The sequence below is a fragment of the Ahaetulla prasina genome, chromosome 14, assembly GCF_028640845.1.
Source record: "Ahaetulla prasina isolate Xishuangbanna chromosome 14, ASM2864084v1, whole genome shotgun sequence".
Taxonomy (NCBI): domain Eukaryota; kingdom Metazoa; phylum Chordata; class Lepidosauria; order Squamata; family Colubridae; genus Ahaetulla; species Ahaetulla prasina.
In genome coordinates, this window is record NC_080552.1 from 23,005,059 (window position 1) to 23,026,069 (window position 21,011).

Genomic DNA, 21,011 nt, shown 5'->3' on the forward strand with positions numbered 1-21,011 from the left:
TTTCGCAGCTGTAGAATTATTCTCACTTAATTAGTAGGAGCTATTTGGTTAAGTTGTTCTGCAGCTTTCATGGTAGAGAAGCAGAGGTGAAATCCAGCAGGTTCTGGAGAACCGGTAGCAGAAATTTTGAGTAGTTCAGAGAACTGGCAAATACCACCTCTGGCTGGCCCAAAGGTGGGGTGGGAATGGAGACTTTGCAATATCCTTCCCCCTGGAGTGGGGAGGGAATGGAGATTTTGCGGTATCCTTCCCCTGCCACGCCCACCACGCCACGCCCACAGAACCGGTAATAAAAAAAATTGGATTTCACCACTGTAGAGAAGGTACATCAAAAATTGCTCAACAGACCTGGGCTGGGAACCATTTCACTGAAGGGAATTCAGTTTTAGGATACATTTCCTTCAAAGAAGTTAAGAAAAACATGTCTGGATATTGGCTCTGCACTTGATCACTCTTCAAACTAGAATATAGAGAAGTGATGGTGAACCTATGGCCTGTGTGCCTTAGGATATAGACTATCTTAAAAATCAATATGATTTGGGAAGTTTGTACACCCATAAAAGAGGAGCCAAATCAGGATTTGCAACTCTTTAAATTTCAACTTGTAGTTGATCTGTTTTAAGCAATGCTGCACGACAGGATCGTCTTCTTTTAAATGTGAAGGTCTGATTGATAGATTCAGTTTCTGATAGTAGCCTGAGACATTCAAATGTCTTCACACCCATTGTCTGTTCTACCCTTGTTTCCAATTTTACAAGAAGTATTTACAAAAAAAAATTAATTGCTGATTTCTTTTTATGATACTTTGTCCAGCTTTGTATGATACGTTGAGTATCTTTTTTAAAAAAGAAACAACAACTATTTATTTAATATGCTTGTGCTGCGTTTTATATCTAAGCTGTTTACTTAAGCCTGGCGCCAAAAATGAGTGTTTTGGCAGCAATTATACCAGTGGTGTTTAACTCTTTTGGTTCATCCCTTCTCTTTTCCTCCAGGCTATCTTCTTCCTTTGTCATTGTAGAATTCCCAAGCCGATGGGTTTTTTCCCATTTATTTTTATTGGAAGTCTTCTCTTTGAACATTTAAACAGTGATTTAGCAAAAGAGTTATAACCAGTCAATGAACTTGGGAGAAAGTTAAACTCTCTTTGTAGTTTCCCATTTTTCTCACACTTTCAGCCAAGCCTCAAATCTTTTTATCTCCCAGATCAGGGGTGAAATCCAACAGGTTCTGGAGAACCCATAGCAGAAATAATGAGTAGTTTGGAGAACCGGCAAATACCACCTGGCCCCAGAGTAGAGTAGAAATGGAGATTTTGCAGTATCCATCCCCTGCCATGCCCACCAAGCCACACCACACCCACCAATCTACGCACACAGAACCGGTAGTAAAAAAAATTGGATTTCACCACTGTCCCAGATTCTTCCTCCAGCTCTCCAAGTCCGCAGGGTAGGTGGGGAAAAAGGGATGAAATAAAAAAATTTGAAAGGATCACAGTTGCAAGAAGGGCAGAATTTGGATAGCGAATTCATTCTAGATCCTTAAAGCTTGTCACATATCTTTGGGGTTTCTTCTCTGAAAGATATTTCCTTTTCTTTCTGCTTATCTTCACCCTGTTCTGAGGAAAGAGAAGCTGGGCTGATCAACTTTGGGCTCGCTTGGTGAAGTCTTCATGTAAAGTGCCAAGTTGCATGGAGGCAAAACCCACCTGGAACTGGAGGCTAATTCTGGTCTCCACTCTTATTTATTTATTTATTTATTTATTTATTTATTTATTTATTTATTTATTTATTTATTTATTTATTTATTTATTTATCAAATTTTTATACCGCCCTTCTCCCGAAGGACTCAGGGCGGTGTACAGCCTAAATAAAACACATCTTGACCATCCTGCTAGAGACTTTGAACATTTTTGATCTTCATATTTGGTTTGGGCACCATTAGACCTTTCTCAGGTATCTCAGTCATACCTGAACCTACTTTTTGGAGCCACTGGCGGCTTGGAGTTTGCAGGTGATGCTTAAAACACCAGGATCCCAAATCCCAACCCTTGGCTAAGATGATAGGTGGGGTACCCCAAGGCTCAGCACTCGAATTCCCTTCCAGCTCATGCTGTTATTCTGACAGCTAGCCCAAGGGGCCATTCGAGTATCTTGAGAAGGGCCAAGTTCCATCTAGCTTACTCACCTAATGAAATTTTTCCTTTTTTTCCCCCTGGGCAAAGCAAGGTGTGAGGTTCCTAGGCTAGAATGAGAGCAGAACACCTGTCAGGTCTCCCCTGCTTTGAACTTTTTCTTACTCTTACCACTCATGAGATTTCTCCCAAGACTCTCTGATCTCTGCCTGCAGTCTTAAGGGCTAGAAACTTGTTTTAAAACCAGGTAGGGTGATGTATCGTAAATTTAAGAGGTGTGGACTTCAACTCCCAGAGTGTCCCAGGCAGCACAAAGCAGTTGGACCTCCAGGGATTCCCTCAAGGCCTGCCATTTGGATCTTGTTTTACAAGCTCCTTGCATGAGATCAGCTAGAGCAGGGGTCTCTAGCCGTGGCAACTTAAAGACTTGTGGACTTCAACTCCCAGAATTCCTCAAAACAGCTTTGCCGGCTGAGGAATTCTGGGAGTTGAAGTCCACAAATCTTAAAGTTGCCATGGTTGGAGATCCCTGAGCTAGAGGGTTCAGAAGTTCCTGCTTCTTCCATGTAGGCTGTTGCGTAGAAGATGAAGAATTCAGAAGAAAAGGACTTCAGGGAATGGCTGTTTATACCCACTTCTTCTCTAGCTTGTGCCACAATGCTTTGTGTTGACTCACTAAGGTGTTTGTGGTTTTCTGCTGCTGTGTGTATGTGTGTGCATGGCTGCATCCATTGGGCTGTGATTAAGAAAGCTCTGATGATCTTAGGTTCTTCATTTTTGGTTCCTCTTGATGATGCTAAATTGGTCTTCCACTGGCTCAACTCTTGCCTGTCTCGTTCTCGCTCAACTCCCTTGCATCACTCCAGTTCTCTGAAAGCTTGGCAGCAGCATAATGAAACTGGATGTTATGTCGACAAATCTGTTTATAGTTGTTGGGTTGATGGGGTTGAGATGTTTGGGAAGAGGCGTCTCGTACCTAGTAAACCCTTTGCTCTTAACGGTGCTTTAAATCAGGGGTCTCAAACCTTGGCAACTTTGAATGCTGGGAGTTGAAGTCCTCCAGGGTTAAAGTTGCCAAGGTTGGAGAGCCCTGCTTTAAATGATCTCAGAAGCAGACCCAGTGCTAGGCCTGTTCTTTGTCCATCAAGTCTATTAGTGTCTCTTCCGATCAGTAGCACTTCTCTTGGCTCTGGAGCATCATTAAAATTACATCGGTTTGGGCTGGTCGTCGTCTTTGAAGCAAAGTCAGGGAGAAGTGAACAGAACTTAGTTCAAAGGTAGGTCAACAAAGAAAGAAAACCTGGAGAGCTATTCTGACTAAACACTTGTGTGTGTCTGTGTGTGTGTGTTGTTGTTGTTGTTGTTTTGTAAAATAAAAGCAATACCTGGAAAGAAGCTCAAACAGAAAGACCAGTAGTTGCGATCAGAAGCAATGAAGCCATATTTTTAATTTGTTTGTTTATGCATTAGAGCTGCAATCAAGCAATTAGTTACCTAGCAGGAGAGAAATCGCGATCATCAAGTAATTCCCAGTGGTTCAGGGAGATGATTGCAAAACAGATAAGCACATCTACGGTGGAAGAACACAAAATCAAAACTCATAATCATGTAGACAATCATGTAGACCAGGGGTCAGCAACCTGCGGCTCTGGAGCCACATGTGACTCTTTCATTCCTCTGCTGCAGCTCCCTGTCACTCAAAATATGCGTCACAACCGCCAATGTGCGACACCCATTGGCACGCAGTTGGTTGAGGTTTTCAACCCCCGGTAGGCCTACCATGGATGAATCGAAGAAAAGAAAAATTTCAGAAGAAAACAGAACATTTAATTCAACTACATAGGCTAGTTTTGTGGACGCTCAAGAAATAGTCAGGCATGGGGAAAGGTTTTGTGGCTCCCGGTGTTTTCTTTTCTGTGGGAAACGGGTCCAAATGGCTCTTTAAGTGTTTAAGGTTGCAGACCCCTGATGTAGACAATCATGTTGACAAATCTGTGGCATTTTCTCAATAAATTAATTTTAGAAAGGCCTCCAGTAGAGCAGTATTTTGACTTGTTTTGGGAAGAACAGCGATGTTGGTGGGGTCTAACTTAGCTTCTTGAGATGCTCTTTGAGAGGATTCCACTAGAAATAGGGAGCTTGAAAGTTGTGGGTCCAGCTTTGTATGGGCACTGTATCCGCTAAATCTCCAAAGTCACTTGAGGACTAGGTCCATGAAGAGTATATTAGAAGAGTAATCAAGGTGCAAGATGGATTCCTATAGGGATTCCTCATTCCCTTAACAGGAGGTGCCCAGATATTCCTTCTGGTGTCGTTCATGCTCATCTTAACCGTGGTCTTGTCTTTTCTTTTCTTTTTTTGTGTAATTTTTTTAAAAAAATTTTTTTAAACAAACAGTACTTTTTTTTCTGAATCGAGTATTGACCGGGTCAAAATTCATACAGCTTATTTTCCCAAATTTAATTTATATATTTCAATTCCTGCCATGTATTCCTTTTTTACTTTTCCCTTTTTCATTTCTATTTTATATTTAATATATAATCAGAATTACCATCCACCTGAACCTCCTAATCCTAATCTTCTTTCATTTCATTCTGTTTTCTTTCTCTCTTTATATTTTTCATTATTTCTTTATTCTATTAAAATCCTTAATTTTCACACAAATCATTTTGATATTTCACACTTATGTCTAAATATTCATTGTTTTCTAAAAGTGGACCAGATTATCATATCTTATTTCCTTATCAATCATTTTACCCTTTTAACAATATATTTCTTCAATTTTGTTTTCCAACCATGGTCACTTCTGAAATGGAGACCCAAAGTATGTTCAGCTTCTACAGGGATTGAAGGATCTGAAGCCCATTTCTGTACGATGTGAGGGGCTTCCATCCATCGTTTTCATCACCAATCTCTTTCCACTTAGGACTGTATGACTGTAACTTTTTGTTGCTATCATTAAGGGTTCAATTGCAACCTATGACCATCATTTGTGTTGTAAATGTTGTACCTTTGATGAAGGTATTTTTTTCTTTTTCTTTTATGTACACTGAGAGCATCTGCACCAAAACAAATTCCTTGTGTGTCCAATCACACTTGGCCAATAAATTCTATTCTATTCTATTCTATTCTATTCTATTCTATTCTATTCTATTCTATTCTATTCTATTCTATTCTATTCTATTCTATTTTTATTTTTTTTTGCATTTATATCCCGCTCTTCTCCGAAGACTCAGGGCGGCTTACACTATGTTAGCAATAGTCTTCATCCTATTTGTATATTTATATACAAAGTCAACTTTATTGCCCCCAACAATCTGAGTCCTCATTTTACCTACCTTATAAAGGATGGAAGGCTGAGTCAACCTTGGGCCTGGTGGGACTTGAACCTGCAGTAATTGCAAGCAGCTGTTAGTAACGGACTGTCTGAGCAGTCTGAGCCACCAGAGGCCCCTATTCTATTCTATTCTATTCTATTCTATTCTTCATTTCAGTTTTTTAGAGGTTGGGCCCATCTAACACTGTAGCACAGACAGGTTAGGAGGGACAAACCTGGAGATCTGTCCCACTTAGAAAATGTGTGTCTGAGCACCAAAGAACAAGAATAAGTCTACAGTCATTGTGTAACCTTCAGAGATGGAGAGATGGTGGAACTTCGGACCAGTTGAGGGAAGGTCACCTTCACCCATGATGGTCTTATTTAGCCGTCCTTTTCAGAATAACAGAGCTGGACGGGACCTTGGAGGTTTTCTAGTCCAACCCACTACTCAAGCAGGAGATCCCATACCAGTGATGGCTAACCTTTTTGCCGTCGCGTGCCAAAAGCGGGGGGAGCACGGGGGGCGGGGTCAAGTGCATGCATCCCCAAACCCATAATTCAATGCACCCCACCTCACCCCCACGCATGCATGTGCAACCCCCCCCCACGCTTTTGGTACGTGATGGCCCGGTGGGCCTGGTAGGCCTGTTTTTCTCCCTCCCCAGACTCCAGAGGCTTTCTTGGAACCTGGGGAGGGCAAAAATGGCCTTCCCCACCCACCCCGGTAGGCCCGGAAAGTCTGAAAATCAACTGGCTGGCATGCGTATGCGCGCTGGAGCTGAGCTAGGGCAACACTCGCGTGCCCACAAATATGGCTCCGCATGCCACCGGTTCGCCATCACAGTCCTGTACCGTTCCAGGCAATTGGTTGTCCAGATAAGTCCTTAAAGTTCCTAGCTGACAAATAGATTTTGGGGCTCCGGATGTCCCTGCAGGCAAAGCTTAGATTTCTCTGCTTGTGGCCCAGAGCGGGGCTCTTTGCCCATCACCAGAGATGAATGGCTATTTTTAAGCCGTCTCCAGATTGTCCCGTTGCCAGCCGTTCTTTCAGGCCCTCCGTTGTCTCCTCCATTTTCTATTTTTATTTCGGCACAGCAGAAATAAACGGTCGCGTAGCAACGCCTCTTCCGGCCTCTCCAGGATTGTTCCTTGCACAGAGCTCGGTTTTCCAGCATCCTGTCGGCAAGGCATTTTGGGTCGGAGCCCCAGATATGCTGGGCTGTGTGTATGCGTGTTTGTGCGTGTGCAAGAGAGTGGAAGCTTTGTGCAAGGGGCTTGGAAAAGGAGAAATAAATTCACCACCAGGCAGGCCTCCAACATTCCTGAACTGCGAAGGGGAAGGGCTGGAGCTTCATGGCTTGAACGTCGAAACATGGTTGAGAAAAACAGCCATGCGGAAAATCTTGAGAGGAGGTTGTGGGCTTCCCATGTGAGACCCTGCTAACCAGGAAGGGGCAGAGGCTTTTCCCCACAGCCAATGCCCCTAACAGGAAGCGAAAATGTGTGAGTCAAGGACTAAAGATAGGAACTGTCTTACTTTCACTATCCCTTCATCCAGTGTCCATCCCTTCCCAAAAGGAAACGGGAGAGTCATCCACAAAAGATCAACTGTGAGTCAAGAGTTCGGCATTAATCCTACCCACCCCCCAGAGCCAGAGGGGACCTGACCCCTGTTTGCTGTTGTTTTCCCATGTCTTCAAGCATTGGGAACCACGGAGGAGGAGGTTCCCAATGCTTGAACCAATGTTGACAAAAACGTCAACTTTCAGCAGAGAGTTAAGTTTATGTGGAGGTCCAATCTGTTCATGTCTGGTTGAACGTGGGCTTTTGGACGTTGACCAGGTTGGTTGCTAAGAGGAACAACAGCCTGGCATGGCAATACACGACACTTGATTTGATTGTCCCAATCAATTTGTTGATCTCTAAGGAGGCGTTTGCTACCGTTCCGGGTGTTTGGCAATCCCAAACAGTGCTAATTGTGTTGCGCTAATTACTACGTAGCGGTTACTTCCTGCCTTCCCAGACAATAGACCTATTTGTAGAACAATTAAGAAGACACAGGGTCCTTTCTTTCCGAATCCTAGCTGGCAGTGGATACCTACAGATGCTTTAGCTATTTCTAAAATGGAACTGCTGATTTGAATCGCGGGGGCCATGCAGGAGATCTCTTGAGTATCTTCTGTCTCCAGAGGAAATGGTTCTCAGATGCCAAATGGGAAGGAAATGGTTAGACATCCTCTCTCTCTATGTGAGTCGAAAGATATCAAAAAATGCTGTTTCGGATTTGACGGTTGTGAGAGTCAAACACAGGAAACTGTTTTCCACGGAGATAGATTAATTGCAGCCATCTGGTACTTATACACATCAGGCTTTGGACTTTCCCAGACCTTACCTGGAGATGTGGAGGGGCCATCTGTTAGCAAGTGGGTGCTAATGCACAGAATTAGTATTCCTCTGTCTTCTTTTTCCTTTTGAACACACACACAAACACACAAACACACTATTTACAGTGCTTTGCCTCCTTCTCTACACAGTCCTGGTGTCAGCTCTTTCTCAAGGAGCCCCATGGAGAAACAACTGCTCCAGGGGTATCTGTAGGCCAGGGGTCTCCAATCTTGGCAACTTTAAGACTTGTGGACTTCAACTCCCAGAATTCCTCAGCCAGCGTTCTGGGAATTGAAGGCCACAAAGTTGCCAAGATTGGAGATCCCTGCTGTAGGGGGTCTGTTTGGAAGGCCCAAAAGCCATAAGGACTGTAACGATTAGGTTTCAAGGCTCTGGATGACCCTGGGTGCAAGAAGCAAGAAAAAGAGAAGAGGCCTCATCTCTTTGTCACGTGTAAAAGAGAGGCGGGGCTTCGATTATTATGTAATCATGGCTTCCATCAAGCCATGTTGACTTGGTTGACCTTGCTAGCAGACATCTCCTTTTTAGCACTGGGGACTCTGCTCTTGGACTTTCCAAAATTTTGGAGAAGATGGTTCTAAGATGGTTGGACATCAAAGTTTCCTGAACTGGTGGACAACCTTAAGCCAACATGGATTTCACCCACCTGAGCAACTTCTGTTTTGTGGGGGAGGGGACCAGTTGGGCCTGAAAACAGGAAACTGAAATGGATGTTCCTCATATGGAGTGAAGTCAGGACTCCTCTTGAATAAGGGAAGAGTTCGGAAGACCCTCTGCCCCTTGGGAGGCAACCCAGCTCTCTGATCCTGCAGCTGTAGGAAATTATGAGCATGTTTAGCCTGGAGGAGAGAAGGTTTCAAGAAGACACCATCATTGTCTTCGGTTATCTGTCACCAAGAAGGTGAGACTTAGTTGGGAGCTTCTCCAGAAGACAAGCCAATAAGAGCAAGGCTTCGGTGATCAAATCCTTGAAATGATTGAAGTTGAACTTTGAGTGATGCCTCCAGAATTGACCTGGGCAGGTGTTGTCTTGCTAGAGTTAATCTCTAGAGGTTGTAGGTTCTTTGGGGAACCCTTGAAGTCTTACAGAATTCAGAAGAAAAGGGGCAGGAGAGGGGGATCCGGAGAGTTGCAAACCCAATATATTTCTGGAAGGCAGCCTGGTGGGGAAAGAGATTTGAGTTGGGAAGCTGGGCTGTTCAGCAGGCAAATCACAGTTGCATGCAAGCATCCCCTTATAAGGAAGAATGGCCTGAGACACAAAAAGCTTGTTTGATTCAGTTGCTGAGAGAACAGGGGGTGAGGGGTGGGAGGGGGAGGGGAAGACCTTCCTGCGCAAATCGTCCTGTTAGTGTTTTAGCTGATTGCACACCCATGGCAGGGAAATCTGTGTTGAAATGCACACGGCTTGAAGCTTGTTGAGTTGGGTGGGGGAGAGCATATATTTTAAGGACAAATACTTTCTTCAAGTCTCCTGCATCTCCCTTTTTGCTCTGGGTTCAAAGAACTAATCATGACACCAAAACTCTGCTAAGGAGCTTCTCTGCTGTGCCTTTGGATCCTTCCTGGTTTAATTCAGCCTCCTGTCTATCGTTGGTGGTTGGACCTAGTATTTCAATCCCTTGGGATGTAGAACGACGGTCCAAGCATCTTTGAGTAGTCTGGAAGTAGTTAGCCTAGAAGAAGTAGATCACCTGGTTCACCCTTCCTGGTAGACCGGGGACTTCTGAAGGTGTAGCATGTGGATGATGTAACGGTCAAGAGAGAAAAGATAAAGGGAAACTTGTAGATGCAACACCCAAGGTGTGAGAAGCTTGGTCCCTCTCCATCCTTCCTCCAGGGACCAGATGGGGTTAAGAGGAAGCCATCCATGGCTCTTCAGCCTTGTCATCCATCTCTCTGCTCCTGGCTGGCTGGCTGGCTGGCTGTTTAGACTTGCTGTCTGTCTTGAGTAAACTTCAAACCTCTTTTAACATGTCCTCTGGCTGATCTCCCCACAGCCTTCCTTGAAACGCTGGAAGAAGAAATGGCAGGGTCATCATCATCCATCCAGGAAAAAGCAGATTTGGCTACTGCAGAGGTCTTCAAACTTGGCAGCTTTAAGACTTGTGGACTTTCAACTCCCAGAATTCTCCAGCCTGGCTGGAGAATTCTGGGAGTTGAAGTCCACAAGTCTTAGAGCTGCCAAGTTTGAAGACCTCTGGGCTACTGCTTCCCTTCTCTCTCCCCCCTTCCCCCTCCCCCACCTTCTCCTTCCCACATGTGAACATTGTTCCAGGATCAGCGCCATCACACTAAAGTATTTGTGTGGATGCCTGGTGTGTTTGGGATGGAGGACACAGGAGTTGAGTCACAGTTTGGTCTCGCTTGGTGTGGTTTCTGCTGACTAGTTTCACAAGCTCTGAACAGATGGCGCGTAGTGGTCTCTGTGACATACGGACTGCACAGTTTAAGGCAAGCATGAAGTACGAAGCAAACACATCTCAAAGCCCAGTGTTGTGTTTTGTGCTCTCATTGTTTCTTGCTTTCCTCTGATGTGTTTGCCAATCTTGAAGGATTGCCAATGTGTTTGCCAATCTTGTTTGCACCATCCTTCTTTTGCCTGGTCCCTGTCAGGTGCATTTCTCAGAATGACCAAAGTTGACTTATGACCAGATTTCTGAACCTAATTGCAGGTAGATATAATTCAAGGACTACCTGTCTGTCTGTCTGCAGACTTTGGAGTGTTGGATTGGTGATCGAAGGAAGTTGCAAAAAGATATTTGGAGAGAGTAAGTGTGTGTGTGTGTGTGTGTGTGTGTGTGTGTGTGTGTGTATCTTGGCAAGAGGGTGTGAGTCACGGAGATGACTTTTCGGATGGAAACCACAGTAGAGAAAGTCGGATGTAACCTCTTCTTGGCTCAGTCTTCTTCCCGGGATACTTTTAGCCTCAGTCAATGTTGTGTCTTGTCTTTTTTTTTTCTCCCGGATGCTGTTTCCCAGAAAGAGGTAGCTGCCAATTTTAAAACCGGTATTTAAAATTACGATGTTAAGAATAGCAGGAGGTGAGCCGGGTTTAGTTGGCTTTTTTAAAGTTTTAATTTGCAGAGTTTGGAAAGCTGGGTTTTAGGGGCGTGATGTAGCTGAGGTGGTTGATGGGGCCAAACGGTTAAAGGTGAAGCAAAGTTTTGTCTTTTCGAACTTGGGATGGAAACCTGGGGAGGGGGGGGCAGGTTTCACCTTAAACTGTCTTAAAAAGGGAAATGGGGTGTGAAATTTTGGGAAATGTGACCCCAGCAAACATGCAGAGAATCCAGTTGTAGAAAAGCTTGAAAAATATCTCTGTTTATATATGGGTTTGAGAGAGCTCATTGAATGTTAGAAAGGAAAATACTGAAAATAAACCATTACAATATTCCCAAAGTGATTCCGTCATATTTGAAGAAAGCCAGTTTGTAGGAACCGCAGATAGTCCTTAATCTATGACCACAATTAGGACTGGAAAGAGTGTTGTGAAATGGTGGCCGTCATTAAGTGAATTGTGATCTTCCCAATTGGTTTTGCTTGACGTAAGCTGGCTGGGAAGGTCACTAATTATGACTCCAGGGATGGGTGCAACAGTCGTAAACGTGAGCCGATTGCCAAGCACCAAATCACAATCAAGGAACTGTAGGGTTGTAGGTTTGAAGAACGGTTGTAAATCCCATTTTTCAGCGCTGTCGTAATTTACAACATTCGCTAAATGATTGACCATATTTTGAGGACTACTTATAGGGGCCGTGGATAGCTCAGGCTGTAAGGAGCCTGTTATTAGAACACAGCAGCCTGCAATTACTGTAGGTTCAAGCCCGGCCCAAGGTTGACTCAGCCTTCCATCCTTTATAAGGTAGGTAAAATGAGGACCCAGATTGTTGGGGGGGCAATAAGTTGACTTTGTAAATATACAAATAGAATGAGACTATTGCCTTATACACTGTAAGCCGCCCTGAGTCTTCGGAAAAGGGCGGGATATAAATGTAAATTAAAAATAAATAAAAATAAATAAGGGTTGTCATTTCTTAGTTTCTCTTCTTACTTGCTCATTGTTCTCCACTTATTTTCCAGCCTACCACTTTGCCACAGGGAACCATCAACATGAACCAGTGTACAGATGTTGTGGATGGAGAGAATCGAACTGGGCAGAAGTTCTCGCTGTGTATCCTGACACCCGAGAAGGAGCACTTCATCCGAGCTGAGAACAAGGAAATCATAAGTGGGTGAGCGAAGGGTTGGGGTGCAGGAATGAGTGGGTGGCTGCATGTGAGAACTCTTCAGAACGGAGCACCAGGAAGTTCTGGGGAGTAGTCAGAGTCGGGTTGCTCCTGAGGCCGTCAAGAACGGGATCAAGTCTTCATCTAACCATTGTTGAGGATCCACCTTCTCATGGGCTTCCAAGTTGCAAGTCACACGGGCAAAGGTGCATGGTATGTTACTCAGATGTGGGTTCAAAGGATGTCTGGACATAGTCATTGAGACATTGTGGCTCTCCCACAGAAAAGAAAGGAGAGGTAGGAGATCAGGTGCTTCAACTGAGAGTCATCATCAGTGTGATGCTGAATGAGGTTCTGCCTCAGATTGGTCTGCCCGCGGCCCCATGTCAAGGATTCTGGGTCCTTAACCCCTCTTAAGTCCCTGATGATCCAGATCACCTGGATGGGAGGCCACCAAATTGCAGAAGGTGGCCTCCCTAGTCAGCATGGAGAACCTTCTGCTAGTGGACTTCAAAACAATCTCTCACCTCCTCCCAGTTGTTACAGTGAACCACAGGATCTATTCGGAGAACCCCTCTCGTAGGCGAGGATGTGGTTGGCATTTTATCCACAGTCCAAAAATGGGGATGTTCCCCCTCAAAAGGGCTCCATCCACCCTGCTTGCAAACTCAAAACCTCGGCCTCGTTTTGGTGGTAACACAGGAGGTGAGGCTGACACGTTTGCATGGTTCTTGCAATCGTGTGGCCTTCTTCTTGTTCTCCTCCTTTGGCTTGGAAGTTGATCTTCTGCCTCACCTTCTTCCTGGCTATCCTCAAAAGTCCATTTCCTCTGGGACCCTCTTTCTCAAGGCTTCCCGTAGAGCAACTGCAATTTCTGAGGGAAAATCGGCATATTTCCTTCCTCCTCCTCCTCCTCCTCCTCTTTCTGTCTTTCTTTCTGTCTTTCTTTGACTATCATTAAGTGTTGTACCGTATGATTCTTAACGACTGTATCTTTTCTTTTATGTACACCGAGAGCCTATGCACCAAAGACAAATTCCTTGAGTGTCCAATCACACTTTGTCAATAACAAATTCTATTCTATTCTATTCTATTCTATTCTATTCTATTCTATTCTATTCTATTCTATTCTATTCTATTCTATTCTAAAACTTTTATAAAAAAAAAAAAGAAAAGTAGGTAGCATCGAGCGGTTAGAAGGGTTGAATAAGGAGATCCCATCTGCCCTGATCACCCATTTCTGGGCAGGTCGAGCAAAATAATTCTTTGACCTGCTTACTAGCCAACTTTGGTTGATCTCAGAAATCTAACGAAGAACAAACAGATTAGCCTTTGGAAGGGAGATAATTATAAATTTAGGAGACGCAGGGTAGACATGGAGGTCCCTAAAAGGTCTATGAAGGTAGCCAGGGCAAACACCTGTGTGTGTGTGTGTGTGTGTTTGTGTGTGTGAATTCATCAGGAGTTGCACAACGTTCAAAGGAAGTTACCTTTATTTAACATAACATAACATAACATAACAACAGAGTTGGAAGGGACCTTGGAGGCCTTCTAGTCCAACCCCCTGCCCAGGCAGGAAACCCTACACCATCTCAGTCAGATGGTTATCCAACATTTTCTTAAAAATTTCCAGTGTTGGAGCATTCACAACTTCTGAAGGCAAGTCGTTCCATTTATTAATTATTCTAACTTATTTATCCCAGCCCTTGATCGTCAGAAGAGCATAAGGGAGACACACGCTGCATTTGCTAAGCTAAAATTGGAGCCCAACTTCAGATCAATGTTTTCTGATTGTTTAAAGAGACGAGGAGATTTGGATTAATCTCCCTTGGCAGAGCTTGGTTTTTGTAAATAAACAAACGGATCACAAATAGATCCTGCCAACCTCAAGGGTGTCCAGCCCACCCTCCCCCCCCCCAGCTGACAGCATCAGGAAGCTGCAGATTATTCTTAGTTTTCCAGCGTGACTTTGAATCTGACCCATGTTGGCTTAGAAGCAAAATGCAGATGAATATCTCAGGGGTGGGAGACTATGGAGTCAAGAAGGCTGTGACAAGGCAAAGAGGAAACCCTGTGCTTAGTCTCAGGCCCAGACATGACAATCTAAAGGAGATTGTGGTGGGGTGACATTGCCACTCTCTAATTTATGTTGTGCTTGCTGCTAAAAACCTGTAAATCCTGAAAGGGATAAACACAAGACGCAGTGGAAGTACAAACACACACTGAGCCCCAGCGACAAGAGAGATGGGAAAGTGTTGAGCTGAATCTAACCTGCTCAGCAAGATCGGCTGGTTCTCTGATGGGTTGCTTTGCCATCTCTTGGTAATTGGGTCCCGTCCCCTCCTTGGAGAGTTGTTTGCCTGCTGAGCCTGTGATTGAGTTCATTGTGGTCCAAAGAAGACTTGGGATTGTTCAGAGGCATAGACAATAGCAGAGCTGACATTGTTTTGGGGGAATGTATTAGGTCGCAGCTGGGGTGACGGGTGGCTTGCTGACCTCAGGAAAACAAGGGCTGGTGCTCGCTTGCGGCTTTGGGAATGTCTTTGGAGCTTGTTGAACAAGATCAGCAATAGTAATGGCACTTAGACCTATATATCATTTCATAGTGCTTTTCAGCCCTCTCTAAGTAATTTACAGAGTCAGGTTCTTGCCCCCCACAATCTGGGACCTTATTTTACCGATGTCGGACAGTTGGAAGCCTGAGTTAATCTTGAACCGGTCAGGATCGAACTGCTGGCAGTTGGTAGTCAGCAGAATTAGTCTGCAATACTGCATTCTGACCACTGCACCACCGCAGCTCTTAGAGACAGTCTGAGCTTCTTTTCTGACAAGCTTTGGACTCTTGCATTTGTAGACAGAGGATGCTGGAGCTGGTTCTGGCATCTTGCAGGAGTTGGTAGAGTTACAAGTTCATCTTGGAGAGCTGTGAGAAAAAAGAGTTGAGGAAGTTCCGTAGCTCCTTGGGAAAATACCATCCTAGATGATGGGTGGGGAGGAATTCGTATCTAGGGAGACATTGGTTTGTCCCACCCAGTTGTGACACATGTGAGCTGCATGGGAATTGTGCAAAGGTCGGCCAACCGTCAACACACTCCCCAATTTCATCTTTTGCTCTACTTGCTCTCCTCCAAATGAGCAGGAAGCATTGAGGTGAAGATCCTTAGTGAAGGAGAACTGATTTAATCTTTCTAGAATGTCTTCTTTTCCTCTTCTTTCCATGTTCTCTCTTGCTTGTGTTGAGATCTATTTCTTCAAGGTCTCCCATTTTGCCTGTGTGTTTAAAGGGGGAGGGGAGCCTCCATCAGTTGAGGAGCTCACTTTGTCTGGCTGTTCCTCTTTCACCGTCATCCTTTTTGATTCCGTGGGGGCAATTCTCAACTTGCCTTCTCGCCTTCAGGTGGTTGGAGATGTTGGTAGTCTACCCAAGGACGAACAAGCAGAATCAAAAGAAGAAAAGGAAAGTGGAGCCCCCAACGCCACAGGTAAAAATAGGAACGCACCTGGCCTGCTTCTGATGCACCTCATGCCTAAAATTAGAACATTTTCCCCACCACTGGTTTATAAGAATGCGGCCTTCCTTCTTTTCAGGTTTATCTTCTCTAAATGGAATTTTTAAAAACCTCACTCGGTTTTATGCGTAGCTTTTAGAAGCTGTTCTGCTTTCTCTCCCTACTTCGATCCGTTTCATTTATTTTGAAATATAAATCAACACAGGAGACCCAAAGATGCTTTTCCAAAAGGCAGCTGGCCTTCGTTTTTCCTTGAAGACACTGAGTGTCAGAACTGAGGAAGCTTTTCGGATGAGAAGCGAAACACCTTCAAGGAAAAACAAAGGCCAGTTGCCTTTTGGAAAAGCATCTTTGGGACAACCAGAACCTGGAGGACTGAGAATCTCCAGAGACATTCAATCCAGGAAAGTTTGCTAGATAATTGTCAGTAACCGTCACACAGGAGCACATCTCCTAAATCAGGGGTGTCAAATTCAAGGCCCGCGGGCCGGATGCCGCCCATGGGGTGCTTAGATACGGCCTGCGATGCCTTCCTGGAAACAGCAAAAGTCCAGCCCACTCTGTCTCTGCCAGCAAAAATGGAGCTTGCGAGGGCCGTGTGTGGCTCCCCTGAGCACCATTTTCACCGGCAGAGGGATGCAGGAGGCCGTCCCAGCTGAAAACGGAGCTCAGGAGCCCATTTTTGCTGGCAGAGAGCTCAGGCCACAGGCGCCAAGTTGGCCCCGCCCATCCCGGCCCCGTGAGGTAAAACACAACCCTGATGCAGCCCTCAATGAAATCGAGTTTGACACCCCTGTCCTAAGTGATCGATGGACAGTTTACAATTCTGCATTCGAAGCTGCAGGCAAGAAAAGATTCCTGATCACTGACATGGCCCCACGCTCTAATTTTCCTACCAGAGATGGCCCTTAGTGATAAGACCGAGATGTGGTAGATGAGACGGAGGCTGAATGTGTCCTCTGGGGAATCTAGTGACAGCTTATTTCTAGCCCTCTTTTGACTATAAATGGTAAAACACACACACACATACACGCAGGCACAGAATCTAGGGTATGACTCATTCTTTCCTGCGCAAATGTCCTACATGGAAATTGTTCAGGAGAATCTTGGAGGGTTAAAGATCTCAACCAGCTCTCTTTGGATGCAGTTGCTGGCCCCAGATATATGGGATGATGTTTAGATCAAGGTACTCATCCCGAAGCATTTAATGAACATTATCTGTTCCGTGAGACGGAAGCTGTCCAGGTATTTCCTTGTCGAACTAAAAGGATTGGGCGTTCTTTGTTATGAAAAGACCTGTCTGTGGTTTCTCCCAAGCTTCTGTTGTGTAACCTTCAGGCATAACCAGTTGGGATTCCCAACATGGTAGGGAATGGGATGCAAACTTGGCAGTTTGATTTGGAGGTCTCTCGGGATGGTTGTGGGAACAGCTCATCATACACAGAAAATTTGGAGGTTGTATGTGTGCTTGACTGCTCTCTGGTTGAATATTTCTTTGACTGAAGTAACCATTAATCTGCATTGTGAATTGGCTGCTTATACCATCATATGGGGAATTTGATCAAGGAATTGCCATAAGTTTCATGACCCAACTAGGCAACATCATCAGTGGACGAGGTTTGTCAACACTCCCTTCTAGTTCTGATGATGCTAGTTGGGTCATGAAACTTCTGCAAGAAAAGTACCAAGCTCAAAGAACCCCAAGGATCCCACAGTCCTTCCTCCTCTTCCTCCCTACAAACCCACCTCCCTTCTAGCCCTGATGGTGCTACCTAGTTGAGTCATGAAACCACCAAGCTCAGCGAGCACCTGGGACCGCACATTCAATTCAATATTGTATTTAACGTACTTAGCATTTATTGAATACAACGTCCAAATCCTATTAGAATAGCTACGGTCCATAGCTACAGTGTTTTTAGCAAAAAGCATGCAATAGAATCTGTGTGTAGGGTTGTAGCTTGGGTGTGTAAGTATCCTGAGGTCCTTCATGGAGGGTGTGTGTGAGAGAGATAGAGAGGGTGCCCCAAAATTCAGTCTAGGTAGCAGTCCTTCCCCATGCCTGTTTCTCTGTGACTGAACCCCCCCTGTAAGCATTTTAGAGAATTTGGCTCAGCTGAGCCAACCCACACAAGTGTAGAGTAAGAAGCAAAGCAGTCTTAGATGGGGTGAGCCCCTCCCACAGAGCTCTTCCTATTTTAGTCTTCCCTCCCCCGTTTTTTTTCTTCTTCCAATTTTTGGAAGCAGAACAGAAAAGAGGAGGAAAAAAAATGTTGGCGGAATATTCTCTCTCTCTCTTTTGGGGTTATGCTTGGTTGCCTCAGCAACCACTTGGAAAGTTGACAGGATCTGAGCTCCTAAGTACCAAATAAGGGTAGTAGGGTTGGGGTGGGGGAGAGACGCATGGAAAAGGGGTTTTTTTCTCCCCCCCCCAATGGACCACCTCCGGAGATGGAGGTGAGTCTCAGGCAGGCAGAACTTGGCAGAACCACGTGATCGCGAGGAGTTTTGTGGAACAGCAGGAGATGGAGCACGCCTGCTGGGTGCCTCAGGGAAAAATCCTGGAGAAGGTCTACTTACTTCCAAAAAAGGAATGTTAGGGGGGGAAAGGAAGCTTGTGCTAGTAATCTCGACTCCGTTTGTGCTCTCGGCTCTTTGTCTGATACTTTTTTCTAAGGGAGGGCAAAAAAGATCCAGGGATCTTGGAAGAGGTTGAATTGAGTTGCACCTGGAAGAGAACCTTCTCTTCAAGCATTAGACGTTCTTCTTGGTGAGCTGGTCAATGTGATTTCCAAAAGCCACCTTAGATGGGATACAACTCTTTATCACCCTCCAACGGGGAAACGATCCCCTCTGCTCGCTCTTTCTCGCCACTCCCATAAAAGTGGGGAGGGGAATTGGTACTTAGTTCCTGCTTCTTCTATAGGGAGGCCTAAACATACAATGGAGCAGTGGTTTGCTGTGGGTGCAGCTTTGCCAAAAACCAGAAGGAAGCACCCATTTTCAGCAAAACTGCTTGAAGTTCAGTAATTTGGCTTTTCTTGAGCTGCAACTCAGCTTCCTTTGTGTTGGGCTTGAAATGACAACCAGGAGAGTGTTATCGCCCGCTCTTTGTGAAGACTACATTTCCAAAAGACTATCGGAATAAAAAGAACAAATTTGGAAGGGACCTTGGAGGTCTTCTAGTCCAACCCCCAGTTCAAACAGCCCCTATACCATTCGCTACAAACTGTCCACTTGTCATAAGTCAACTTGAGATCTCCAAGCTTCAGTGTCTGTCTTGTTTTCTAAATTGTAGCCTTACTCCAGTCGTCATCTACCAGGATAGTTCTGGCCAGTGGTTGATCCAGTTGGGCTACCAATTTCTCAGGAGGAGGAGAAAGGAAGGGGAGAAATTATTGTTGAGGGAGAGATGGGAAGTGTCAGCTGGGGAATTCTGGGAATTGAAGTCCAGGTATCTTAAAATCGCCAAGTTGGAAAAAATACTGATTTAGGAAGAAGGGGGCATGTTTGGGTTTTGCATCCAAAATAATTTGAATTACAAACCCGGCTTCCATGCTGGGTGCAGAGTGGCGTATTTAATTTTTGAAAACATTTGCGCCTTCGTTGCAATGCGCCCAAGTGCCCGAGGCATCTGCAGGATGAATTGAAAGGCACTTTTCAAACAGTCCAACGGGGTATCGGGTTTGGCGACGATGCTAACTGTGGGAGTAGCTGGAGATCTTGGCGCCAAAATGGTAAAAACCGGGGCTGTAATGCTGAACGGTGTAAAAAGAGAACCTCGAGAGGCACATTGTTATTGTGAGTGTTTTGTGTCGCTGCTCAGAATAATGCAACTCTGTGCATTCCTTCACTCGTTTAGGCACAGTTCCTAAGGTTGTGGTGGGTCAGTCTCGGCCTTTATAGTCCTCAACTTACAACCATTTGTTTAGTGACCATTCAAAGTTATAATGTAATTGAAAAAAGTGACTTACGACCAGCTATCGCACTTGTTGTGTCACCTCCACAATCGTCATCAAGATTTGGGTGCTTGGCAACCCAAATTTATTTATGATGGTTGCAGAGTCCCAGGGTCACGTGATCGCCAGTGGCAACCTTCCCATCGGCTTCCGACATGCGAAGTCAATGGGGGAAGTTGGATTCATTTAGCGACCATATGATTCAGTTAACAACTGAAATGTTTTGCTTAATAACCAATGGCAAAAATGTCATAAAATAGGTGTCAGATTCACTTATCACTTGCCTTGCTTAGCAGCTGAAATTCGGGTCCCAGTTATGGTCGTAAGTCGAGGTCCACCTACTCAATAACGCTCATAGTGATGGGAAGTCTGGATCTAACAGCTACGCAACATGGCTTAGAAGAACTTAGGGCAGTGGCAGACATATGCAGTGAGAGCAGGGGTGAAATGCTCCCAGTTCAGACCGGATTGGCTGATCCAGTAGCGATGGTGGCGGGTGGTTCAGAGAACCAGTAGCAAAAATCCCTCCCCACCCAATCGCCCGGTCACCTGCTTGCCGGTTCTTTTAAAAAATGCTTTTAAAGGGTTAAAAAAAAGGCTCTGACGATCACACCTGAGCTGGTATGAGACATAAACCACAAGCCATTGCAACTGAGGTTGCGCACCGCTTTCTTCTCCCTCCAGGAGCCTGGTCCAGCGAAGATGGCCGTGACCAGTAGCAGCATCCCCGGTGCTGAGAAGATCCCCACCACCAAGTCCACCCTTTGGCAAGAAGAACTGAGAAGCAAAGACCAGTTGGATGGGAACGTGGGCATCGGCTCGGCCCCTGGCGCTCTGCCAGGGCAGGCACCCCCAACGTGTTCCCTGAAGGACTCAGTCCTGGCGAGCAAAGAAGGTAAGAGCGGAGTCCTGAACGTTAGTCAAACCAGAGGGAAGGTCCAGGGTAGAAGATATGGGATCCCACCATGTTCTTAATTGTGGTTCATCGGAGCTTTTATCTCTGCTGTCTAGAGTCCTGGGCTCCAAAAGATAAGAAGGCAAGTTGCTCCTCCTTCTTCTAAGCTTCCTGGTGTCCTCATTCCAGGGTTATGTCTGAAGGGAACTGGGGTCCTTGCCAGAAAGCAAGATAAGACAAGTTACGGACCAGCTCGGGTGCAAAAACAGCAACCTTGAAAAGCTGGTGGGACTGAACTCGGGTGGCTTCAGGGGCATCCAAAGAACAGGACATTCTCAACCACCATTTCGGAGCAAAACTGACCTTTGTACTGCAAGAACCCAAAGAGAAGGCCTGTAGGAGATGCAGGGCTTCCCATGAGGATCCTGCCACGCTTAGGATGGAGGCCGGGTTCCCCGAGAGCAGAATTTGAACCTCGGCATTTTATTTACTAAAGGTCTTTCTGAATCTTGAATATTTTGCCCTACCTGCAAATACTTGCCCGGGAATAAGCTGTGGCCTTT

General features: G+C 45.2%; 1 protein-coding gene across 6 annotated transcripts in view; it reads left to right on the forward strand.

Annotated features, from left to right (window-relative positions):
- MPRIP (myosin phosphatase Rho interacting protein) overlaps positions 1-21,011 on the forward strand; it is a 78,241-nt gene that overhangs the window by 17,713 nt on the left and 39,517 nt on the right. For all 6 annotated transcript variants that reach the window (XM_058157192.1, XM_058157191.1, XM_058157194.1 and 3 more), the window contains exons 4-6: positions 11,943-12,094; positions 15,486-15,570; positions 20,238-20,448. In XM_058157192.1, coding sequence (XP_058013175.1) covers positions 11,943-12,094; positions 15,486-15,570; positions 20,238-20,448 — 448 coding nt within the window. The remainder of the gene's footprint in view (positions 1-11,942; positions 12,095-15,485; positions 15,571-20,237; positions 20,449-21,011) is intronic.